Raw genomic sequence first — 24,173 nt, 5'->3', positions numbered from 1 at the left:
TGGGGAGGAGTCCGGAGCCTGCAGTCAGGAGTGACTCCCCAGAGGAAAGGGGCCACCTTCCCCTGGGAACCCGCATCCCCGGGGGGGGGTCCCCACTGCTTCCCCTTGCCCCCCGAGGATCTATCTCTACCTCGGAGCCTGCAAGTGGAGGAAGAGATGTGGGGCCTTGGCCCTTCTCCCAGGGGAGACTCATGGTGACTGGGCGTTTGGGCCCCAGAACCAGGAAGTGGGCAGATAGGGTCCTGCCCTGGGAGGACGGCTGTCTGTCCCCATGGCGCACGCCACAGGGCAGCAGCCCCACAGGCCATCCTTCCCCAGGCACGGTCTGCTTGGCTGAAGCCTAAAATCTGGTACTTTCTCCAGGAGTGGGGCTGGGCCGCCGTCTCCACTCGCTCACTTCTGCCAAGGACATCTGGCTGCTCCACGTGAGAGGGAAGCCCCGAGGGCAGGAGGTGGGGCCCGAGAGTTCCCCTGCTGGACCCCATGAGCAGGCCCTGATTCCTTCCTGCCCAGTGTGGTTCCCTGTTCCCCTTTCTTTCCACTCTCACCCATGCTGTGTGACCTCAGGCAAGTTCTTCAACCTCTCTGTGCCTCAGTTGTCTCATTTGTAAAATAAAGACGTTGTTAGTATTACCTCCTAGATTATCATGAGGATTTAATAAGTCAATATTTACAAAGTGCTTAGAGCAGGGCCCAGGCCAAGGTCAGGGCTCTGGAAGTATTTGAATATCATGGACTGATATTTTATCTCTACAATGTGGCTTTTCGGGAACAAAACAGAGTGCAAATTATACATCTGTGCTCATTTAGTCTTGTGTCTATTCTGCACATATTTCTAGACCCATCCTGGTCTCTGGGTCCATTCGGGCCTTGCCCACAGGGAACTCATAGTCAAGGGTGCCAGACGGATCCTGGTTTTGTGTACCTTCTCGCGTTCCCGTGATGTTGGAAGGAAAACACAGCGCCATGCCCGGGTGGTTGTCTTCTAGGGGCAGGATCAGGGGGCATTTTATTTTCTTCCTGGAGTTCCCAAAGAGTCCACGCTGAGTGATAAACATGACCCTTTTGTTGAGGCCTGGCCACGTGCTGCACTGTCCTAAGCATGTTCCGTGTACTTTAAATCACCAATTCTCCCGGCAGCCCTGTGACATGGGTATTGTCATCCCCGATTGACAGAGGACGCAGCTGAGGCACAGGGTCCCGCAGTGGGATGGCAACGCTGGGATTCAGGCACAGGAGTGTGTGCACTCGAGCACGCTGCCTGCCTTTCCACACACACGTGTCATTCGTATGATCAGAATCAACCACTGACGAGAAAAAAAAAACCCAAAACACACAAGCCCACAAACCAACAAACATTGCAGTTGGTGGCTCAGGTCCCCTTATCTTGGTCTTATGGGTCCTGTTATGCTTTTTCTGAGTACCCCAGTGGGCAGTGGTCGTCCTGATTAGTTTAGGAGCTTAGCGGCCAGGGGCTGTGTCTTTTTTTTCTTGCTCCCTCCCAAGAGGGCATGTGCATTCTCTTGATGCTGGAAGGGCCCTCAAGGTCCAGCCCTGGCTTTCCCTATCCATACACGGCACATCAGCCAAGTACCCATTTTCCTGTCTTTGATTACCTCCAGTGACAGGGAGCTCACTTTTCATCATTTAGTTCATTCTAAAGAAAGTGAGGGCTTTTAGATAGTTCTTTATATATTTAAAAAATTTGTTACTTTAAAATATATTTTTATGGCTGGGCGTGGTGGCTCATGTCTGTAATCCTAGCACTCTGGGAGGCTGAGGCAGGAGGATCGCTTGAGCTCAGGAGTTCGAGACCAGCCTGAGCATGGGTGAGACCCTGTCTCTACTAAAAATAGAAAAAATAGTTAGCTGGGTGTGGTGGTGTGCACCTGTAGTCCCAGCTACTCGGGAGGCTGAGGCAGGAGGATCGCTTGAGCCCACAAGTTTGAGGTCGCTGTGAGCTGTGATAACACCACGGCACTCTAGCCCGGGCAACAGAGTGAGATTCTTTCTCAAAAAGAAAAAAAGAAAAAAAATGTATATATATATATATTTTCTTTTTGTAATTTTTATTTCCTCTCCAAGCCCCACAAACAAGTCCCCTGCTATGGGGTCCCCTGAGGCAGGACTTGGCTAACTCATCTCTGTGTCCCCTGCAGTGACTAGCAGAGGGCCTGCTAGTGTGCTGTCGATGCCGCACCAGGGAGCAGGTGCGGTGGCTGGTTGGGCCTCCGCCTCCGTCAGGCCTGGGGCTGCAGGTAGTCAGGTCAGCAGGACCTGTGGGACACCAGCTGTATGAGTGCTGATGGGCACTGTGACCGCAATGGAATGGGTTGCCATAGAGACTGGCCTTCCTTGTTCCCAGGCCCATTGACTGTCCCTTAGGAGGCCTGGTGATCCCGTGGGCTGTTGAGCAAGTCTCCCCAGGGCCTTCCCAGCCCCACAGAGTCTGAGCTGGACGGTCCCCAGGGAGCATTCAGGCCACACCCCCACTGTGCAGCCAGGCAGCCTGAGGCCCAGAGGGTGCAGGCACTGCCTGGAGTTCACATGGGGAGGGGGCTGCAGGGGGCTGGGTGCTCAGGACAAACAGCCTTGCCCAAGGCCCCAGCTAGTCAAGGGGACTTTTCCCCATTCTTGGGTTCTCAGAGGAAATGCTGGGTTGGTTCTGGGGTCTTCAGCGTCCCCTGGAGAATAATGGGAACCCACCTCGCTGGTGTGTCCGGAATCACCAATATCAGTAACAGCTGGCGTGGCATGGTGGCCTGCTATGTTCCTGGCACTGTGTACGCCTCGTTCACTTACTACAATAACCCCGTCATCGACAGATGAAGAAAGGGGGCACAGAGAGACGCTAAGTCACGTGCCTGAGGTCACACGGTTGATTAGGGACAGAGCCAGGATCTGAACCTGGGGAGTCTGGCTCCAGAGCCACCTCCACCACCATTGCCTCCCTCGCTCTGGCTCATAAAACACTTTGGGACCGTCGAAGGATGTTTCAGGCCTGGGAGGGTCTTAGCACTGGGCCTGCCAGAGTCAGAGCCCGATGAACAGTGATCCAAGAGTGACAGCGCTACGATTTCTCTTTCTAATCATATCCTCACAGCAGCCCTGACAAGTCTGCTTTGTCCCTGCTTTGCAGATGAGGACGCCGAGGCCCAGAGAGGGGAAGTGACTTGCCTAGGGACACACAGCAGGGAGAGGTGGAGCTGGGCCTCTAGTCTGAAACCTCTGACTCCACACCTGGTGTTTGTGCCAAGACCTCAGGCTGCTTCCCAGATCCCCTGGGACAGCCCCTGCCTTCACCAGGTGAGATGATGGCTAGGCTTGGTGGAAGCCATGGCCACCCAGGGCCTGTGGATGAGGAAGTGGGAGGCAGGGGGTGGCAGGGCCATGGGCACCAGGAGTTTTCAGGTTGGTTCCCTCTGTGTTTCCTGATCTCTGGACCTTCTAGCTTTCTGGCACAGAAATATCTTAACTTTTTAATAGTCACTCATTCATTCAACTCCTTATTGAGCAGCTGCTGTGTGCCATTCCCTGTGCTAGGCACTAGCAGCACAGCAATGAGGAAGACAGATAAAAGGCCATGACAATAATCATAAAATCACATGAATTAAAAAAAAAATTAAAAACAGGACCACTTATCAAGGAGAGGCACAAAAGTCAGGGGCACTTAACCCAGTGAAAGGATTTGGGGAGCACTTCCTGAGGAGGTGACTTTTGAGCTGAGAATTGAAGGAGGCACTTGTTACCCTGGTGAAGTATTCAGGGAAGTGGGAATAGCACGTGCAATGGCCCTGTGGCTGGAGTCAGCTCCCAGCCATCTCTCCTTTAAACCTCCCCCGGCGTTGCTGCCTTGGTTGCCATTTTTAGCACCTTTCTCCCAGTGTTAGACAATTCCAGTCAGTCATATATTCATTCAAGAAACCCTCAGTGAGTCCCCTCCTCTGAGCTAGGTGCTGAGTACATAGGCATGACTCAGATACTGTCCCTGCTGCCCATGAGGGAGAGAAACAGTGACTCAAGGAGAGGTGAGAAAGGTCAAGGCTTCTGATGATGAGGGCTGCTTCTGTGCCTGGCCCTGTACCAATGAGGCCCTTTTTATGGGTACCGTCATTATGCCCATTTTACAGATGAAGACACTGAGGCTCTGAGAGACTAACTCACCCGTCATTGGGCCTCAGTTTCCCCAGGCAGCCCTTCCTGCTCCCAGAGGCTCTCCTCCACCCCAGGGTCCTCTCTCTCCCTCCAGCCAGGATCATGGGCAGCAACAAGAGCAAGCCCAAGGATGCCAGCCAGCGGCGCCGCAGCCTGGAGCCCGCCGAGAACGCCCACGCTGTGGGCGGGGGCGCCTTCCCCACCTCGCAGACCCCCAGCAAGCCCGCCTCGGCGGACGGCCACCGCGGCCCCAGCGCAGCCTTCGCCCCCGCCGCCGCCGAGCCCAAGCTCTTCGGAGGCTTCAACTCCTCGGACACCGTCACCTCCCCGCAGAGGGCGGGGCCGCTGGCTGGTGAGTGGCGGGGTGGCGGTGCGGGACGGCCTCGCCCCTCCTGGCCAGGCCCGGGCTGCTCTGCCAGGGGAGCTGTGTGCCGGGGGCGGAGACGCCCCTCTCTGGGCTGCTGCTTCCAACCGTCAGGAAGGGGAAGGGTCTGAGGGTTGCTCGGCCTGGAGGCCGTGGCGGGGAAGGGCTTTACAGAGCGTGGCCGGCGCGCGCCCTGCGGTGCCTTCCAGGCGATCCGACGCAGTCTAACGGGGCCTGGAGCTGAGCACGCAGGGGACGCTGCCGGGGAGAAGAGCGGCACAGGGGGCTGCTGCCCCCGGCCCAGGACTGTTCTCTGCCCGGGTGGGCCGGGAGAGGGGCAGGACGCGCGACCCGGCGTGGCTTCCAGGCGGGGCCCGCGCCCAGGTGCGCCCCTGCGCCCTCTGCTGGCGCCTGCGGGCCCGGCAGCCCCGGCGCGCGCCGCTCGGAGAGACGCAGATGTCTGTGGTCGGGAGGGTCAGACACAGGTGCTCGCGGACACGTGCGCTGCGCCGCACACTCGGCCGGGCCACACACGGGCACACCCACGCAGCACACGCACACACGCTGAGCGGGGACGCCGTCACACACTCGCAGACACACAGCGCACACCGAGGCACAGCCAGGGACACGTGGACGCACAGACACAATCCCCATGCGGATACGAACACACGCACAGATAACGTGTCTCCGATGAAGACACACACGATGCAGTCTGAAGCCCATTCAGAGACACACAGAGGACACACAGGGACACGCTGAGCTAGAAATACCATGGCCGACACTCAGACTCACAGGTATGTGAATGCACACGTGCAGTGAGGACACACGGACACACACACGCGGACGGGTGTGGAGCCCTCAGACACAGACACACAGCCAGGTGAGACAAATGGACCCACAGACACACCCATCCGTTTGTTGAAGAAATATTCGTGGAGTTCCTGCTATGTGCCAGGACTGTTCTGACAGCGCCCCCGGGGGGCGGGGAGACAGAGGACAGGTGTGTACACCTGTGTAGGGTCTTGGAAGGTGGAGACGGCTGTGAAGGAACAGAACGGTGGGGAGGGGAGACTCGGGGATGTGTGGAGGGGGACGCTGTAACTTAAAATGCGGGGACAGAGGGGCCTCTTTGAAGGGACAGTTACCCGGAGCCAAGTCTTCCCAACACCTGGAAGCACCCGGCGTCGGTCACGGAGAAACAGAGTGCCTCCCCGTGGGGCTTTCCGCAGTCCCTGCTCGTGCAGCCCGAAGTTCTTCCCTGAACACTTACTGCGTGCCGGGCTCAGGGGACAAAACAAAGATGCCTGTTATTGGGGACTTCTGGTTCTATGAGCAAGACAGACACCAAACAGATAAGACGATACCCAGTGCCACTTAAAGCCCAGGGGCACACTCAGATGTGAAGGGACACTCACAGCCCCACATGCCCTTGCAGGGATGCGCGGACACACGGACAGTGTGGACAGTGTGGACAGTGTGGACAGGCACGCAGGCTCCCCCCACCGAATGTGACCCTGTCTCTGGACTGGGCACTGCCGCTGTGGGGGAGACCCCCCAGTCGTCTCGGCCCCGCCCTTCTGACACCCCTCCCCCTGCAGGCGGAGTGACCACCTTTGTGGCTCTCTATGACTACGAGTCACGGACAGAGACTGACCTGTCCTTCAAGAAAGGGGAACGGCTCCAGATCGTCAACAACACGTGAGTACCCCCTTCCCTCTTGCCCCTCGGGACACAGTGGGGGGATTTCACAGTGGGGGCTCCTGCCACACAGGAGCTGCCGACAGAGGGCAGTGGGACAGAGGGCAGTGTGGCGCCCAGCACCTACTGCACCTCCGCCCTTGGCAGCACCTGCCGTCCTTTCCCAGCCGCGGGGCACCCCTCCCTGGCCACAGGGGACCGCTCCCCATCTCTGGCTCTGCTTGCTCCCTCCAGCCCTCTCTCAGCTTCTCCCTCTCTCTGCTTCTCTCTCGCTGGCCCTTAGGAGGAAGGTGGATGTCAGGTGTGTACACACTGCGTGGACCGTGGGCTGGGTGGGGGGTGCTTTGCTGGGGGTCGGCGTGCCGGTGCCGTCTGCATGTGCTTCCTTGCCCGTGTCCCTGCCTGTGGTCTCTGGCTCCCTCGGCTGCCCCCTCACCAGCTTCCCTAGCTTTTTCTCCACCCCCCACCGGTTTGACCAGGTCCTGGACCTGAACCCTGGGCTGAGATCGGGGCCATCCATTGCACCTTCCTCACACCTCCTCCCTGTGCCCCTCCCCACTACCTCACCCCTCCCCACTCAGACCATCAGCCCACCTTGAGCACTAGCTGCATGCAGGTTCCAGTGCTGAGCCCATTGCGGCCTGGGCGGAGAAGGCCTTGTCCACACCCTCCTGGAGCCAGAGTGCGGCTGGGAGCCAGCCCTTTGCTCCAGTCCAGGCCAAGTGTCAGGCAGAAACTGGGGTCAGCTCCTGGAACCCCTGCAGTGTGCCTCCCTCTGGTGGTGTCCACAGCGCCTGGGAGGGTCAAAGGCCTTGAAGGAAAGACAGTGAAGTCATGTGGCAGGTAGAGGTGGTGGACGGCCACCCCTCGAGGAGGGCAGCTTGCAGGAGGGTGCAGGGCTGCAGCGGGCTGATGTCTTCAGGGCTATGGCAGGCAGGGGGGTTCTAGAAGGGAGAGGAGACTCGATCCCTGAGTGTCCTCAAAGGCCTGGCTCAGGAAGTGGGACATTTCCACCAGCCCCAAGCGTGTCTTGCTTGTTCATGCCTCCCTTCCCTTGTGCATGCTCTTCCCTCTGCCTGAAATGCCCTTTCTCCAGCCTCTGCCTGGGGAACTCCTATTCATCCCTCAAGATCCAGCACAGGACTGCCTTCTCTGTGAGGCAGAAGGGAACATAGGTGCCAGGTGCTGTGCCAGTCATCATTGCCCATGTCCCCCTTGTATTAGCTCCTCTCTGCAATCCAACCAGGGCTGTAGTGATGGGGCAGGGGACTGACTCCATTTTGCAGATGAGGAAACTGAGGCTAAGAGGTGTTGAAGGCCCTTGTCCAAGGTCACATGGCTACCAAGTAGCAAAGCCAGGATTGGAACTTGGGCTGTGGCTCTCTCCCCTCCTCAAACTGCTCTCTGGGGAAGGGGAGGGAGCTGTCCCAGCTCCCCCCTTGGCATGTCAGAGTCCTGGCTCCAGTCCCTTTATTGTCACCAGCTCTTTGCACCTGCTTCCCCCCAAACTGGGAGCTCCTTGAGCCGCTCTCAGGTCTACCTCCGTTCTAGTCCCCATGTCACCTGTCATTCAGCACACTGGGGGGGCCAGCTGGTGCTGGGGAACAGGGTGAATGAACAGTAACATAGTGCTCTGAGCATTTCTCGTGCTCTGGGTGCGAGCCGGGTCCTGTGCTGAGTGATTTAAGTTGCATTGTTTTATTTATGCGTCACTGCAGCCCTGAGAAGTGGGAACTGTCATTTGCTCCATTTTACAGATGAGGAAACTGAGGCCCGGAGAGGGGAAATGACTTGCCCAAGGTCACACAGCTAGTAGTGGCAGAGCTGGGAGGGGTAGGCTGGCCCTCGGACCCATGGCCCTTGCGGGAGGGCTCAGTGGAGGTGCAGTGAGCCCGGAGGAGGGACAGGCCCGTTCAGGGGAGGATGCCTCAGGCTGGTGGCTTTCAAGTGCTGGGGGCATCTCAGGCTGGGTCGCAGCGTGAGCACAGGTGTGCGGGCAGCAAAGGCTCGGAACTTTGATTCCGCCTCTTCCACCCGGGTCACAGGGCAGCCCCCACTCCTTCCTTTGTCCAGCCCCTTCCCTCCCTTCTTGCTGCCTTCCAGGGTGGGCTGGGGCTGCTGGGGGGCTGGGAGTGATGGAGTCTCACCCACGGGAAGCCCCCGGGCGGCAGTGAGGGGTCCTGGTGGGGTGGGGGTGTGTGGATTGGGAGCCACTACGCTCGCTGCTCCTTGTCTGGAAGTCGGGGGGCGGGTAGAGCTGGGGCTGGCGTTAGAGGAAGAGGAGAGAGGGGTGCTTCATGGAGACGGGCCACCCGCATTTGAGGTGTTCAGGTCTCGTACCTCACCCAGGGACCCCCACGATGGCTTAGGGGCCATTGCTGTTTAGCGCCTGCCCCACCCTGTGTGCGTGAGGGGCTCAGTGCATCCAGCAGGGGCCCCCACCCCATGTGGCTGTCGGGGGAGGTGGAGCCCGTCTGTCGGGGTTTGGCCAGGGTGGGGTCCTCACAATAGCAGGCCCGGAGACCCCGCTTCATGGCCCCTGGTGCCAAATGGCCCTGGGTCGCAGTGTCCTGCGTACTGTGTGGCCCTGGGCCAGAAGAAGCCTACTGAGGTCTGGGGTCTGGCTGACCTGAGCCCACTTGGCCTGGCGTCTGAGTCTCCAGGGCCCCTCTGGGTTGCTCCACGAACTGCCCCTCCTCCCGTCCACATTCCAGCATCTTCTTGTGGGGAGCTTTCCAGCAGGTACTGCCGGGCAACAGCACTGCAGCCCACCTCTGCCTCCCTGCCTGGGCGTTCCAGGGCAGTGGACACCTCAGGACTTCAGAGCCTCCAAGGACCCTGCCTTCATGTCCTCCTCCCGAGACCTGCCCTGGCCTCACCCTTCCCTTACCATGCACCCCAGGCCGTGGGGCTTGGCAGATTGACTGCCTGGCTCTAACGGGGCCCTGGCCAGCCTCAGCCCTGGGGCTGTCGGGCTCTGGCTGGCCATACCCAGCTGCCCCGGCTTCTCTGCAGTCAGTCCCCAAAGAGCTTCTCTGACCAGTCCCACAGCCCAAGTGAGTTAAAATGTCAAGACCCAAACTGGCATCATGTCCCAGGTTCCAAAGCTGCCACAGCCCTGGTCCACATGCCAGCCTGGCTGGACACAGGGATTAAGTCCATAAAGAGGATCCCAAGGCTCAGAGAGGTGAGGTCAGTTGCCTGAGGTCACATAGCTAGTGAACAGCAGCTGGGATATAAAATCTCAGCTTGGGGGTTCCTGGCCCGGGGCTTCCTCTTCCGGCCACATGTGGGAAGGTGAGGGGTTGAGCAGGGGACGTTGGGATTCTGTCCTTCCCTTCCCGCCTACCTCATGAGGGTCAGGCCCCAGGGAAGGCGCTGGATGCAGTAAAACTCCTCCACCTGATAGAGCGATGTCACTGTTCCTTCCCACCACCGCCACCTGAGGCAGGTTTGAGCCTCCCAAACCCTTGACACGGGAAGATGGGGATCGATGCTTCCATTTCACAGGTGGGCCAACTGAGGCCCTGATGATAATCACAGTAATTTTCTCAGCTTCCCCTGGGCCCAGCTTGATGCTGACTATTTGCACACTTTGCCTGCAAGGGAGATTCCATGAATATGATCTCCTTCATACCTAAAACCCAGAGAGGGTGTGGCACTTGCCCAAGGTGACACAGCAAATCCTTGCTGGAGACTGGGACTGTGCTGCTTTGGTTTTTAAAAACATTTCGGAGAGTAGGGAGGGGCACCACGGAGCTACAGATTTAGTTGCTTTTACGTATTTGTTTAGCCAAATCAGGATACTAGCAGCTCACGCATATTGAGCACCTACTATAGCTGGGCCCTGTTCTGGCATTTTACATCCTCCGAGGGAGGCATGACTATCCCCTCCTACGGGTGAGGAAACTGAGACTGGAGGGTGTGGTGTGGAGGGGTCAAGGTCACACAGCCAGCAAGGGGTGAGCTGGGATGGCGCCCAAGGCAGGCCAGTTCTGGAGCTCGAGCTCTCGAACACCTCCGAAGGCAAGGGACAGGCTGAAGTTGGACCTCGCGGTTCTTTAGTAATATTGCAGTATACTTCTGTCCCTGTCCCTTGTGAAATAAAACCTCAAACTGGACTCTGAAACCCCAGACTCACATGTGGGCTGATGTTGGGAAGCCGGGAGCTCTGCTTGCCCAAGTCTGGGTGATGTCAGCTGAACTCGTCTTGCTTCCGGAGCCCGGCTTGGCTGCCACTGGGCACTCGCTTCTGCCAGCCTCCCTCTGAGCTGGGGGCCGGGGGCTCCCCAGAGGCCAGCTTGCAGACTCTGGCTTTGCCAAGCTGCCTCTTTTTTTTTTTTCTTTTTTTGTAAATTTTTTTGTAGAGATGGGATCTCATTTTGTTGCCCAGGCTGATGTCAAACTCCTGGCCTTAAGCGATCCTCTCACCTCGGCCTCCCAAAGTGCTGGGATTACAGGTGTGAGCCACAGCAGCTGGCCAAGTGGCCTCTTTTTGTAGCCTCTTGACCTTAGACCTTGGCCCAGTCCTGGTGCCGCCTGTCCCCTGCCCCCGCCCTGCTGCCTCGAGTTCTGCCTTCCACTGGCTTTCGTGAGGGTCTCGGCTTCTGTGAGGCCTGGTGGGGGCAGCTGTGGGCACCCAGAGGCCCTGGTTCTCACCCCTGCTCTGCTATTGATTCACTGTGTGGCTTCGGGCAAATCACTGCCCTTTTGTGCCTCAGTTTCCCCATTGGTGAGATGGAGGCTTTGGATTGGAAGATCTCAGAGAGCTGTTCCCTGTGACTTGAGTCCTCGCTTTATAGCTGTGGGCAAGTCCCTGCCCCATCTGTTCCTCAGTTTCCCCCACTCTGTAAAGAAAGTGCTGGGCTACTCTAGCCTGGGTGCTGTGTGTCCCTGGGTTGATCCCTCAATATCTCTGAGCTACAGTTTCCTCATCTGGGGGCTGGGACCTTGCATTCCTTCCTTGCAGGTGGCCGTGAGGGTCAAACGAGACAGACAAGTGTGGACACCTTGGGTGGGTTTGCAATGCGGAGGTGAATGGAGATTTTGTGCATCCAAAGGCTTCTTTCCTTGGCGCGGGACTTGCCCCCTCCCTCCAGGGCCCCTCCTTCCTTAGAGATCCCACGTGAGCTTGCCCCCTCCCTGAGCATGCGTGTGGCTGTCACACAACTGAGTCAGGCCCACACAGCCCCAGTCATACCCACTTTGGCTCACTCTATCCGGAAGGGACCCCCACCCTCTGGTTCACCTCAGCCCACCCAGCTGAGCCCCAGGGTCTGGGGTGCTCACCTGTCCTTTGACAGGTCCTTGTAGAGCTCCCTCAGCCCCGCTCTCTCCTGGCCTCAACTTCTCCATCTTTAAAATGGGCTGAAGAATTTGGCCAGGGCAGCTCAGAAGAACTGGGAGCCAGGGAGCCAGGTTCAAGTTCAGATTGTGTGACTGTAGGCAAGGTCCTTTCTGTGACTGGACCCTAGCAGGGGCTGGGGGGACACCCTGCTTATATAGATCTTCTGTGTCATGGTGAGGTCCAAAGGTGGCCTTGGGTTGAGAAGAGCTCAGCAAGCTATCAGCCCCACCACACCCTGTATGGGAGGGATCCTCCTCGTCCGGGAACCCAGGCCTGGCTGTGTGACCTTGAGCAGAGGGCTTCACTTCTCTAGCCTCAGTCTTCCCATCTGTACAGTGGGATTGAGAGGGAGCCCTAGTTCCCAGGTCGTCTGCCCAGTGACACCCCTCCCCCAGTCCCTGTGGACCCTCTCCCTGTCCCCTTTGGTTGCTGTGGATGTGAGGCCTCTGTGGCTGCCCCCGTCCCGTCCCCAGCACCGCCTGGCTCTCCTGCTCTCTCCCTCGCTCTTCCTGTCACTCTTTGCCTCTCACCACCCCCCTCTCTGCCTCTTCTCTCCTCTTGGGCTCTCGCTTTCTCCTCCCTCCTCTGTGTCTCTGGACCCCCGCTCCAGCCAGACCTGGTTCACATTCAGATGGCTGCAAAGGTACTTCCACCCCTCCCCACGCCCACCCACGTCCAGGGGACCCAGCCACCACGCCAGGAGCTCCTCCTGCCCCTGTCCCCAGCACCTCCTTCCCCCTTCCTCCTCCTCACGGGGCAGTTAGCATAGAAGTGCCCTGGGCACTGGGGCTCTGCCACCTTAGCTCCCTCTGACATGGCTTGCTGTGTGACTTTGGGCAAGTCCCAGCCCACTCTGGCCTCAGTTTCCCCCTACAGATGGTAGGCTGCAGGAGGAGGCCTGTAGTTTTCAGCCGAGGAGCCCTTTAGGTGTGACCCATGATTTGTGACAGAGATAAGCATTGCTCTAGTTTGCAGGGTTGGGGCCTAGATTGTCACCGGTCCCCAAAAGAACCACCCCTTGCCTCCACCCACATCTCGTCAGCTCCCAGGATTGGGCTTCTGAATCTCAGGGCTTGGGAAACTCTGTAGGTCGAATTTGACTCTATTGCGGGCAGGAATCTTTTCTCTTGTTACAACCTTGCTTGCCCCCAGGGACAGGGAGCTCCCTCCCTCGCTCCCAAGGCAGCTGGCATCTTGAGATGTCTTGATACACATCTGAAAGGAAGCAGCTTACTGCCCATCCCAGGACTTTGCCCCGGTGGATTTGGGGCTCGGGCTGATCAAGGTCAGTCCTGCCACTGTCCTGGACAAGGCCCATCTGAGCCAGCTTTGGCAAAGAGGCATCTGGGCCAGGGAGGGGCAGAGTCCCAGGCCAGCTTGACCTGGCGCTCTGCGAGAGCTCAAGCCAGCCCCACTGCCTCCCCGGGCCTCACTTGACCTCAAGGGCCCCAGCACCGCACCTAGGAAGATCCGGGCACCGGGCTCACCGCTGATGGCTCCCTTCTCCTTTGCTCCTCCTCTGTCCCTGCTCAGAGAGGGAGACTGGTGGCTGGCCCACTCGCTCAGCACGGGACAGACAGGCTACATCCCCAGCAACTATGTGGCGCCCTCCGACTCCATCCAGGCCGAGGAGTGAGTATATCCCTGTCACTGCCGGCGCAGAGCGTCTTTCCCAGGCTGGGGTGGAAGGTCTGGCTGCCCAGGGCCCCCGCCACATCCAGGGAGAGGCGCTGTGACTGGGCAGAAGCCTGGACCACCAATGCCACCCACCTCCCTCCCACCCCAGATGGTACTTTGGCAAGATCACCAGACGAGAATCAGAGCGGTTACTGCTCAACGCCGAGAACCCGAGAGGGACCTTCTTAGTACGAGAAAGTGAGACCACAAAAGGTATGAACACTCCTGCTGGCCAATGAAAACTGAGTCTTTTGCGGGTGGTTTAAGCTGGGTGTTGCAGAGTGAATAGGAGTTTGATATATGGAGTGGGGAGGGAAGAGCCCTCCAGGTGGTGGAAATGGTAGGATCCAAGTCAGGGAGGTATATCTGAGGAACTCTGAGTAATCTAGGGTGGCCAGAGGCCCAGTGAAAGATGAGGCTTAGCCTCTCTGGCCTCAGTTTCCTGAGATGAGGAGTGGGCACAGGTTGTCAGGAGGTCCAAGTGTCACATGGCAAAAGGCTTGTTCCCAGGTGGGTACTGATGTAATAGGCCCCTCTTCTTCGCCTTCCCAGGGGCCCTGGGGCTGCACTGGGTGCCAGGCCTGGCTTTGCGCCCCCCGTGCCGGGCAGTCCTGGCCCCTGCTCCTCTCCTGTCCCTCCCCCCGGCCAGAGAATGAAGATCATCCCCTTTTTCTCCAGCCCCTCTGAAAGTGGGTTGCAGGCGCCTCGTCACCGTGGCAACCAAGCTGGGCCGCTTCCTGTGGGCCTGGGGCTCAGCGGGAGATGGGGAAGCAGAGCATCCATGTCGTGCGTGTGCGTTTATGAGCAGTTGTGTGGCCGTGTACACGTGTGCATGCCACGCGTAGGTCTGGGCATGCGTGTGTGCATGTGGGGGCGGAACTGTGTGTCGCTGCGTGGGAGTGAATTGTGCTTTGTCCTTGTGCCCGGGGGCCTGGGGAATGTGTACCTGCGTAAGCATGTGGCCGCTGGGCACGGCATGCCTGTGCGTGTGTGCGCACGTGGTCAGGGTTGGCTTCAGCCTCAGGCCTGTGGCTTCTACATGCACACGGCCTGGACCCTCTGTAGAAAATCATGGTTGCCCAATGCAGGCTGTAGATGTTCGGGTGTGGGCTTGAGGGCCAGCTCTGTGACCACAGGCTGGCCACTTCCCTCTCTGGCCTCATTTGCGCTTCTGCACACCGGGGTTGTAACCTCTGCCCGAGGACTGCCCAGGGCAAGGTCCGTGGGCTGCAGGGCCGGGCTCCTGAGAGGCTCCCGCCTCGGGGGCTCAGCCTCCATCCCTGATGCCACCCAGGTGTCTCTTGGGCTCAGGTTAAAAGAGGTTCCTACCCTGGCCTGCCAGGCAGGAGGAAACCTTTCCAGCCAAAAGCCTGTCTAGGCTCAAAGGAAAAGGGAAGGGACCACCAGGGCTGGCCCAGCTTGGCCTTGGCAGCCTTCAGGCCACGCCTCGCACATGATCTCCTGCCCGTGACTGCCATCGCCTCTGCCAGCCACCCCCTCTGCCAGCCACCCCCTCCTGCCTGAGCCTGGACCTGTCTTCAGGAAGGGGCGGGCCACAGACAGTGTCCCCGTGGGCTGACCCAGAGAGGGAAAGCAGTTAGGCCAGGGACACACAGCCTCATGGGGCCCTTCCCAGGCTCCCAGCAAGCATTTATTGAGTTCCTAGTGTGTGCCAGGCCCTCTTATATGTTGTCTCGTCGAATCTTCCCAGCAGTCCTGGGAGTGCCCCCATTGTGCAGAGGAGGAAACGGAGGCTCAGAGAGGACGAGTGACTTGTCAAGGTCACACAGCTGGGATGCACACCTGGGATTCGGAGGTCTCGCCAGGGCCGAGGGTGCATGGCGGGACCCTCTGGTCAGGTGTTGCTTTGCTCACTTGGCCCTGCCTCGGTGGCTGGCCCAGAGCCGGTTGCTGAGTGACAGGGTGGCCCAGGGGCTCTCAGCCCGGGCCTCCCTTCCCTCCTGTGTGGGGCAGGCACAGAACAGAGCTTAGTGCCATGGCCTGCGGGGGCAACTGGCGCGCTGGTCACACTCCTCCCCGGGCCTGCCCTGCAGGTGCCTACTGCCTCTCCGTGTCCGACTTCGACAACGCCAAGGGTCTCAACGTGAAGCACTACAAGATCCGCAAGCTGGACAGCGGCGGCTTCTACATCACGTCCCGCACCCAGTTCAACAGCCTGCAGCAGCTGGTGGCCTACTACTCCAGTGAGTGCCCGGCTACCCTGGGGCGCTGGGAGGGGGCTGGGGCCTCTGTTTCCCTGAGGAGGCCGGGTCTGCTGCTCCCCCCACCTCCCCTCCCTGCCCCCTGCCCCCTCTTCCTTTCTTTCCCCCTTCTCTCTCTCCCCTCCTCCCTGTCCTCCTCCTCCCTGTCCCCTGCCCTTCCCCTCTGGCCTTCCCTACTCCTCCTCTTTCTCCGCAGCTGTCTGGCGAGGAGGGGGCTACCCTGCGGAGCACCGGGGTGAGCTGGTGGGAGGGAGGGGACAGAGGCTGGTGTCTGTCTGCATAGCCGTAGGACCGGTCTGAACCGGTTCCTGGGAGAGGAGGAGGGGGCGGCTAGATTGATTGCAGCAAAGAGGGAGAGAGGGGGAGAGCGGCTGAGGGGCTCAGGGCGCCCACCACAAGGAGGGCGAGGGATGGGGCGTGGTGCAGTGGTGTGGCCCCCCACGTGCGGACCGCTGTGTAAGAGGCCACTGTGTGCCTATGTACCCATGTGCCTGTGGCGTGTGGCCGTGGCGTCTGTGTGTAGCTGTGGTCTACTCCCCACCTTGCGCCCCCTCCTCCTCTCAGCTGGGCCCCCCACCTTCCCCTGCCATCCTCAACACTCTCTGTTCCCCTGGCCACCACTGCAGGGTCCCGCTCCAGCAGATCAGAATCCTCTAGGGGCTATGTTGGGAGCTTAGGATAAAGACCCGCTGGCCCTGAGGCCTTGGGTGGTCTAATCTCAGCGCCTGATGCCTCCACCTGGCGCCACCCTTCCCCACCACTCCCTGCAGCCCTGCAGCTGTTCTCTTTGCTTGGGGTGCCCCTAGCCTTTGCTTGGGGCGCCCCTCCCTTTGCTTGGGGCGCCCCTCCCCACTCGGCCCCTCGCGGTCCTGCAAATCCCAGCCCAGCTGCCACTTCCTCTGGGAAGCCGCCCAGGACTCAGGCCCTCCTGCTGTTGTGCACACAGCTCTCCTCTCCCGGACACATATTGGGACACACTCGTGGTCCTGGGGGGTGACTGGGCTCCTCCCTGGACTGTCAGCTGCGAGGGCAGGTTCCTCTGGACTTACTCCCCACTGGGTCCCTGGGTCCCCTTGAAGTCTGATGAATGAATGAATGAGTGACCCGGTAAGCAGATGCGAAGAGCACTGTGGGCCCGTGTGGGGGTGGCGTGGTGTATACATAGCTGTCCACGCCTGGCCTCGAGGGCAGCATCTGTGTGTACGTGTGCAGGGCTACACACGCAGTGGGAGAGGGAGGCCCAGGGCAGACGTGCCACCTGACCTGCACCTCCCTGCCTGTGTCCTCAGAACACGCTGACGGCCTGTGCCACCGCCTCACCACCGTGTGCCCCACGTCCAAGCCACAGACTCAGGGCCTGGCCAAGGACGCCTGGGAGATCCCTCGGGAATCGCTACGGCTGGAGGTCAAGCTGGGCCAGGGCTGCTTTGGAGAGGTGTGGATGGGTAAGGCTGGCACTGCCCCCTCGGGAGAGACCACGGCCCGCTGGCGGTGGGGGGGTATAGGAGGGGTGGTGTCTCTGCTGAGAACCAGGCAGATGTCTGTCCTGCGTGGCAGCTCGAGCCTCCCTTGGTTCCCTTTCCCTTTAGTCGCCTCTGCTAAACAGTAGCACCTATTTTAAATATAGAGCTCCCCGGTGCTGACTGGCACCGAGTTGGGGTGTAGCCCCTCAAGTGCTGTGCTCCGCAGCCCTGCAGACCGTATCACCTACTTATCGAGAGCTGCTCAGGGCCAGGCACCCTGGCTGCCCACAGACCTGGGGGTGGTCTGGCCAGGCAGCCGCACTCTGAGCCTCAGTCTTCCCAACTGTAAAATGGGGCTGGTGCTGATAGGACTGTCAGGGGGTTGTGAGAGAACAGTGGCCCGTGTGTGTCCACATGTTAGCTGCTAGCTGTGGGAAGAGCAGCCCCCACTCGCGGAGGGGGATGCTGGGAAGCTTAGGGTCTGGCATGTTCTGGGCCTGCCTGTTAGTGATTTCCTGTCTAACCTTGGAGAAATAGCAAAAGTGTCCTTGAAAATGAGCACCATGCAGCCATGACAAAACCCAGGCCCCTCTCCTGCCAGCCGCTTTCTGCTGACGCAGAGGGATCCTGCGGGCGGGGTGGAGCTGGGCAGATGTGAGTCTGCAGCTTTAGCCGGAGCACGAGGTGCTGTTTGCAAGGTTGTTTCATCTGAGCCACAGTGTGCACGCGGTGCCGCTGTCTCCTCTCTCCTCTCCTGCGCTGACCGAGGAGAGCAGTGCAGGGACAGAGGCCTGGAGCCTGGGGCAGGCCAGGGCAGGGCAGGGAAGGCGCGGCTTGAGCTGGTGAGAGAGGAGGGGGCTGAGACGCCAGCGCGAGCAAACCCTGGATAAAGCCACAGTAATAGCCATTCCAGTGGCTGCAAAACCACCTGGCTTGGGTGTGTGGTGACGGCTGGGGGACGGGTCCCTGTTCCTCCCTGCGTGCTCCAGGTAGACTCCTGAAGTGCCACATACGGATCCCCAGATGGCCTAGGCCACGGGGGCCACAGAGATGGGCCTGAGCCCCAACCCTCGGATCGAGGGCGGGTGATGGGGAGAATGGGCCCAAGGCCACTCATTAAAGAAGGCTCCCACCCAGCCAGGACGAGAACCCGGATTAAACACACTGGCCTAGAACACAGCTTCCCCCAAGGCCCCCAGTTTAAAAACCAGATAACAATGAAACGATAACTACATTCTTTACAGAGCCTCACAGTGGGCCCGGCCCAATCGCTAAAATCTCATTTAATCCTCAGTCGGCTCCCAGGCAGGCGCGATGGCGTTGCCACTCCCCAGAGCAGCTAACTCTGGCAGGACGCAGAGGTGGGAGTCAAGCTGCGGCCAGTCTGACCTCCGAGCCTCTGTGCTTAGTGCGGTGCTGTGCTTTTGGGGGAGCGCGGGCTCCAGGGGCGACCGCTTGCTCTGGTGGCCTCCGTGGCCCCTGGACAGGCTCCTCCTCACCCCTGGCCCCAGCCAGTGCACTTTCCATTTGCCAATGCCCAGAAGGAACGTGGTCACCCAGGAATGGGGGCATCGAGTTGGAACCCTGGGCTCTAATTGTCATGCTAATGTGCTACTTTGGGGGACATTCCTAGTAATCATAGTCCTGACAACAGCCACTGTTGTGTGAGCATGTTACCAGAGACTCGTTTAATCCTTGGGACAGCCCTGCGAGGAGTGCTCTGTCATTGTGCCCATTTTTACAGGTGGAGACACTGAGGCGCAGAAAGGGCACTGGCCTTGGCTGGCCTTGGCACGTGGCTAGGGAGGCCAGAGCTGGAGCTGGCACCCAGGCAGGCAGACCCTGGGGCCCTGTGCAAAAGGAACAGAGGGGCCTCCACTGAGGCAGCCCGTGTCCCTTCCACCACAGGGACCTGGAACGGCACCACCAGGGTGGCCATCAAAACCCTGAAGCCGGGCACGATGTCTCCAGAGGCCTTCCTGCAGGAGGCCCAGGTCATGAAGAAACTGAGGCACGAGAAGCTGGTACAGCTGTACGCGGTGGTGTCTGAGGAGCCCATCTACATCGTCACGGAGTACATGAGCAAGGGTGAGGCCGGCACGCCTGGCACGGGGGTTCGGGGCCGCCCGCTCCGGGCAGCCACCACGGACAGGGCCGTTCACAACTGGGGGACGAGCCGTACCTCCCCCCACCTCAATGGAACAGAATCAAATGCTCATGTCAATGGGAAGATAAACCAAAGATTGCCTTTCTCGTTTCATTTTTTAAATGATTTCCCGTGGTCCATCTTGTGCCCCCAGCCCCCAGCTTTGCTGGTTTTTTAAAGCTGTTTGCCATATTGGGGCTAAAAGAGAACTCCCTCAACTCTCCATGCTGAGCCACATCTAGGTCAAGTTGCTGGCTTGACCTTGAATTAATGTTTAAATTAATTAGTTATTTTTCGAAATTCCACTTTTTGGAGGTGTAATTTACATATGATAAGATACACCTGTTCTAAGTGTCTGGTTTAATGAGTTTTAACAAATGGATTCTCTGTGCATCCCTGACCACTATCAAGGTATACAACATCACCATCACCCGGAAAGTTCCATGTACCCCTTTACAGATGTTGCCCTCCAGCCCCAAAGCCAGGCAACCACTGATTTGCCTTCTGTCGTTACGGATCCGTTTTGTTTGTTCTAGAACTTCATATATGGAACCTTTTACATCTGAGATCCATCCTTGGTGCATCTCTGAGTAGTCTGTTCCCGTGTTGCTGCTGAGCAGGGTTCCGTTGTACACACGTACTACAGTCCATCCGGCCACCTGGAGGGGGACATTTGGCTGTTCCCTTCCTGCTTGCCTTTGAGCGACAAACGCTGAGTAGGGCTTTATTCAGAGTTGGGTCTCCGTAAAATCTGCTGTGCTGGTTACAGCAAGGCCAGCCTCGCTACGGGGACAGAATTTGGGAATCCCTGCTTCCTGGCTCAGGGAGGACAGGGCAAGGGCTAGAGCTGGGTCTCTCTCTGCCCAGGGAGTTTGCTGGACTTTCTCAAGGGGGAGACAGGCAAGTACCTGCGGCTGCCTCAGCTGGTGGACATGGCTGCTCAGGTGAGTCAGCCCCTTCTCCCTCCCCACACTGTGGGCCCTTGAGCACCTAGACCCATCTGGCTTAGCCAGATCTGGCCTCTTGAGTGCCCCCTCCAGGAAGCCTGCCTTGATTGCCCCCACACTCAACTGATCTTGCCCCATGTGTCATTGCTGACATGAGTGGTGGTTCTGGGCAGAGGAAAACTCTTACCTGGGCATCAGAAATCATTGACTTGCTGTGGGACCTCAGGCCTCAGTTTTCTTCTCTGTAAAGGTTATTTAGTCACTCAGCAAATGTGTATTAGTGCTTGCTGTAGGCGGTGCTCTACAATCATTTTTTCATTTAATCCTTATCACAATCAGGAGTAATAGGGATTGGCTGTTACTACCATTTGACAGATGAGAAAACTGAGGCTCGGAGAGGGGACTTGGGGCAGTGGGCAGGCCCTGGCACCCATCTGTGTCTCTGGGTCAGTGGGGGCCTCTTTTCATGGCCACCACATTTTCCTGACTGCATCTTGTGTGTCCCCTCTGCCCTCTGCCCTCTGCCCTGCTCCCCCTCCTCCCGCTGAGCGCTGCTCCTGCTTTTTATGTTTAATATAAACTGACTTCACTTGCCCGAAGTAGTGTGGGGAGGACGGGGAGTGTGGTTGGCTCTCCACCCCTGCGGGGACCCCAACCCTGGGCACGTGCCCCGTGCCACCGGGGTGAGGCGTGGGGTGGCCGCTGAGCCAGGTTCCCGCGGCTGTGCCTGCAGATCGCCTCGGGCATGGCATACGTGGAGCGGATGAACTACGTCCACCGGGACCTCCGCGCTGCCAACATCCTGGTTGGAGAGAACCTGGTGTGCAAAGTGGCTGACTTCGGGCTGGCGCGGCTCATCGAAGACAACGAGTACACGGCCCGGCAAGGTGGGCGGGGTCTGCGGGGCGGGGGCCACGTGGCCCTGGGCAGTCGCGCCCAGCTCAGAGCCTCAGTTTCCTCGTCTGCCAAGTGGAGATGAGAATGGTGCCTACCTGGCAGAGTGGTCGTGACACACTGACGAGCCTCGCTCACCTGTTTTGCTCCGGTAGGTGCCAAATTCCCCATCAAGTGGACGGCTCCGGAGGCTGCTCTCTACGGCCGGTTCACCATCAAGTCGGATGTGTGGTCCTTTGGGATCCTGCTGACGGAGCTCACGACGAAGGGACGGGTGCCCTACCCTGGTAAGCGGGGTCCCCGTGGCCATCTCTAGTCCCTGAACCCCTCCGCGCTGGGGGCCTTGGGCAAGCCACAACCCCTCCTGGGCCTCAGTTTCCCCATCTGAATAACAGAGAGGTTGAGCTTCTGATCTTAGGCTCTCTCCATGGTCAGAGCTCTCAGCCGTGGGGACAGGACTTACCCATGGTCACGCCCAGCCTGTCCTAGGCAAGAAGCCCTTCTGTTGTCCCCTTCAGCTTCCCCCGCCCCACTCTCCTCCCCGTGCCTCGCTCTGCCCACAGGGATGGTGAACCGGGAGGTGCTGGACCAGGTAGAGCGGGGCTACCGGATGCCCTGCCCGCCCGAGTGTCCCGAGTCCCTGCACGACCTCATGTGCCAGTGCTGGCGGAAGGAGCCCGAGGAGCGGCCCACCTTCGAGTACCTGCAGGCCTTCCTGGAGGACTACTTCACGTCCACCGAGCCCCAGTACCAGCCCGGAGAGAACCTCTAGGAGCAGGCAGGGCCAGACTGATTTCTCCACTCCTGGTCTGGGGCGCCCCTTATGCGGGTCTCGCCTCCCGCTGCCTGCCCACGTTGGCCCTCGCTCCGGGGGGCTGAGTTGCCAGGGGCCAGGCCTCTCCCTCTCTTGTGGCATGGAAGGGCTTTGGGCCCTGTGGGAGCCTGTGAGGGCAGGACCCAAGGCCGGCACAGTGACTGTCCCTGCTCCTGCCGTAGCCACACGCCCTCTCCCTGCGCTCCCTCCCTGAGCTGGCCCGTCTCTGGAGGAGGAACTGGGAAGAGCTGGGCTGGGCCGGACTGGGGCTGGGGTGCCGTTTCCGCCCCAGCCTACTCCACTCATCGGCTCCTTCCCCACTTCCCACGCCCCTACGTCTGTCTCAAGAGCTGGCCAAAGAGCCTTTCCAAAGAGGAGCGATGGGCCCCTGGCCCGCAGCCTGCCTGCCACCCTGCCCCTTGCCATCCACTTTGGAAACATCTATAGGTGGAGGCCACCAGGGCCAGACCCCTCTGCCATCACTCCCAGGCCGGGCGGCCTGAGGCCTAGCTCGACGTGATGCTGGGGGGATGAGTACCCCTCAGACTCTGCCCTTCTTAGATGTGAGGGACCCTTAGAGACCATCCATTGCTTCCTCCCATTTTACCCATGGGGAAACTGAGTCCAGAGAGGGGACGCAACTTGCCAAGGCCACAAAAAGGTTCAGGGTTGAGGTGGGATCAGAACCTGGTGCTCCTTCTGTCTTCCTCAGGAACCAATGAGAATCGTCCTCTGAGGCATCACGGACAGACTGGGGCAGCCAGGGGACAGGGGATTGAGGACGGGTTAGAGATAGCAGAGCTCTTCAGCTGCTGCCCACTCGGCTGGGCTGTCGTGGGGGAAGAGAACGGAGGCAGATGTGAGGCTGCGCTGGGAATGGGGGGAGGGGCAGATGTGGAGAGGCAGGCTTCAATCAGCATGTGGCTGGCTTTTGACCTTCAGAGCCAGCCAGCTATGAAAGAGTGAGCTCCCTGGCTCTGGAGGCAATCGAGCAGAAATGGAAGAGCCAAGAGGCTGGGAGGCCCTGGCCCTGACCTCAGGAGGGAACCCCAGGTCCTCCTTCCCCCAGTTTGTCCTGTGGCATTTCAACGCTTGGCCTCTGCTCTCCTGCCTGAGTTGGCACCCCTTTACTCATGAGAAGGGAAAGGAGTGCCTGGGCTGGGGTGAAAGAGGACGAGGTGCCCACTGCCATGCACCAGGACTGGCTGCGTGACCTTGGGCGGCCCCTGCTTTTTCTCTGGGCTGTAGTGTCTGCCCCAGGTGTGACCATGGCCTCTGCAACTGCTCAGCTCCTGTCCTGTCCAGACGCCGTGGCAGGACATCCATGGGGAGCCCAGCCCCGGGACATCAGGAGATTGTTTCGGCCCTGGCTCTGCTGTTCAGCCTTAGGGTGTGCGGCGGCTTCTCCCTGGGCCTCGGTGTGCCCATCTGTAAAAGGGCAGCTGCCAAATTTGTGGCATCTTGCCAAGGGTCCCTGTGCGTGTATGTGTGTGCATGTGTGTGTGTCTCCATGTGTGTCCATATTTAACATGTAAAAACACCCCCTGCTGTGTTCCCCAGACACATTGTACATTTCACCCATGGCACCCCATCATAGCAATAACATCCCCGCTGCCAGGGGCTCTCGAGCCAGCCAGGCCCTGCCAGCGGGGAAGGAGGCCAAGCAGTGCCTGCCTATGAAATTTCAACTTTTCCTCTCATACATGTTTATCACCCAAGTCTCCTCCCGTCCATCGCAGTCACATCTGGGCTCGCTCACCCCAGCGTGCTCTCAAATCCCCTCCAACTGCCCGAGGCCCTTTGTATAAGGTGTCCTAATACTGTCCTTTTTTTAAAAAACAGTGTTTTGTAGATTTCAGATGACTATGCAGAGGCCTGGGGGACTCCTGGCTCTGGGCAGGGTCTGGTGGTCCCAAATTCCATGGCCCAGGCTCGGGGGGGAGGAAGGGGGGGATACAGAATTGGTTGTAAATACTTTGCATACTGTCTGATTAAACACAAACAGACCTCAGAGTTTGGCCAACAGTTTATTGAGTGTCTGCTGGGCGCTGGAGGGTGACAGTGGTGGGTTGTGAGAGCAAACTGCCATTAGAAGGGCCTTGGTCCGGCAGCTCCGGTAGCTGGAGGGCTTTGGGCCAGGCAGGAGGGCTTTGGGCCAGGCAGGAGGTGACATGATCAGATTGGAGGCAGCCATGGTGGAATGTGGCCGTGTGTGCCACCTATGTTTGGGGTGAACACCTGGGAGAAACACCAGGTGAAGCCCAGGACTCCCCAAGCGTGACAAGGACACGACTCGGATGCCTGTGGTGGACGGTGGCAGTTGACACCGGGAGCTGGGTGGGGGGCTGTCAGGCCTGTGTGAGTTGCTGGTGTGTTCACAGGGAGATCACAAACACTCTGGGAGGATACTGCTGTGCGTGCTACTTTCGTGTTCCGAGGAATGCTG

General features: G+C 59.2%; 1 protein-coding gene across 1 annotated transcript in view; it reads left to right on the top strand.

Annotated features, from left to right (window-relative positions):
• Positions 1–23,745, top strand: part of SRC (SRC proto-oncogene, non-receptor tyrosine kinase) — a 53,243-nt gene extending 29,498 nt beyond the window's left edge. The window contains exons 3-14 of the mRNA XM_012658956.1: positions 3,140–3,306; positions 4,250–4,507; positions 6,118–6,217; positions 13,098–13,196; positions 13,351–13,454; positions 15,296–15,445; positions 16,753–16,908; positions 18,835–19,014; positions 19,940–20,016; positions 20,753–20,906; positions 21,069–21,200; positions 21,477–23,745. Of these exons, the coding sequence (XP_012514410.1) occupies positions 4,258–4,507; positions 6,118–6,217; positions 13,098–13,196; positions 13,351–13,454; positions 15,296–15,445; positions 16,753–16,908; positions 18,835–19,014; positions 19,940–20,016; positions 20,753–20,906; positions 21,069–21,200; positions 21,477–21,685 (1,611 nt within the window). The 5' untranslated portion in view covers positions 3,140–3,306; positions 4,250–4,257 and the 3' untranslated portion in view covers positions 21,686–23,745. The remainder of the gene's footprint in view (positions 1–3,139; positions 3,307–4,249; positions 4,508–6,117; positions 6,218–13,097; positions 13,197–13,350; positions 13,455–15,295; positions 15,446–16,752; positions 16,909–18,834; positions 19,015–19,939; positions 20,017–20,752; positions 20,907–21,068; positions 21,201–21,476) is intronic.
• Positions 23,746–24,173: the final 428 nt, after the last annotated feature.

Source organism: Propithecus coquereli, unplaced genomic scaffold, assembly GCF_000956105.1.
Source record: "Propithecus coquereli isolate 6110/MARCELLA unplaced genomic scaffold, Pcoq_1.0 Scaffold590, whole genome shotgun sequence".
NCBI classification, from domain to species: domain Eukaryota; kingdom Metazoa; phylum Chordata; class Mammalia; order Primates; family Indriidae; genus Propithecus; species Propithecus coquereli.
The sequence above is the reverse complement of the archived record's forward strand: the minus strand, read 5'-3'. Positions and strand labels throughout refer to the sequence as shown.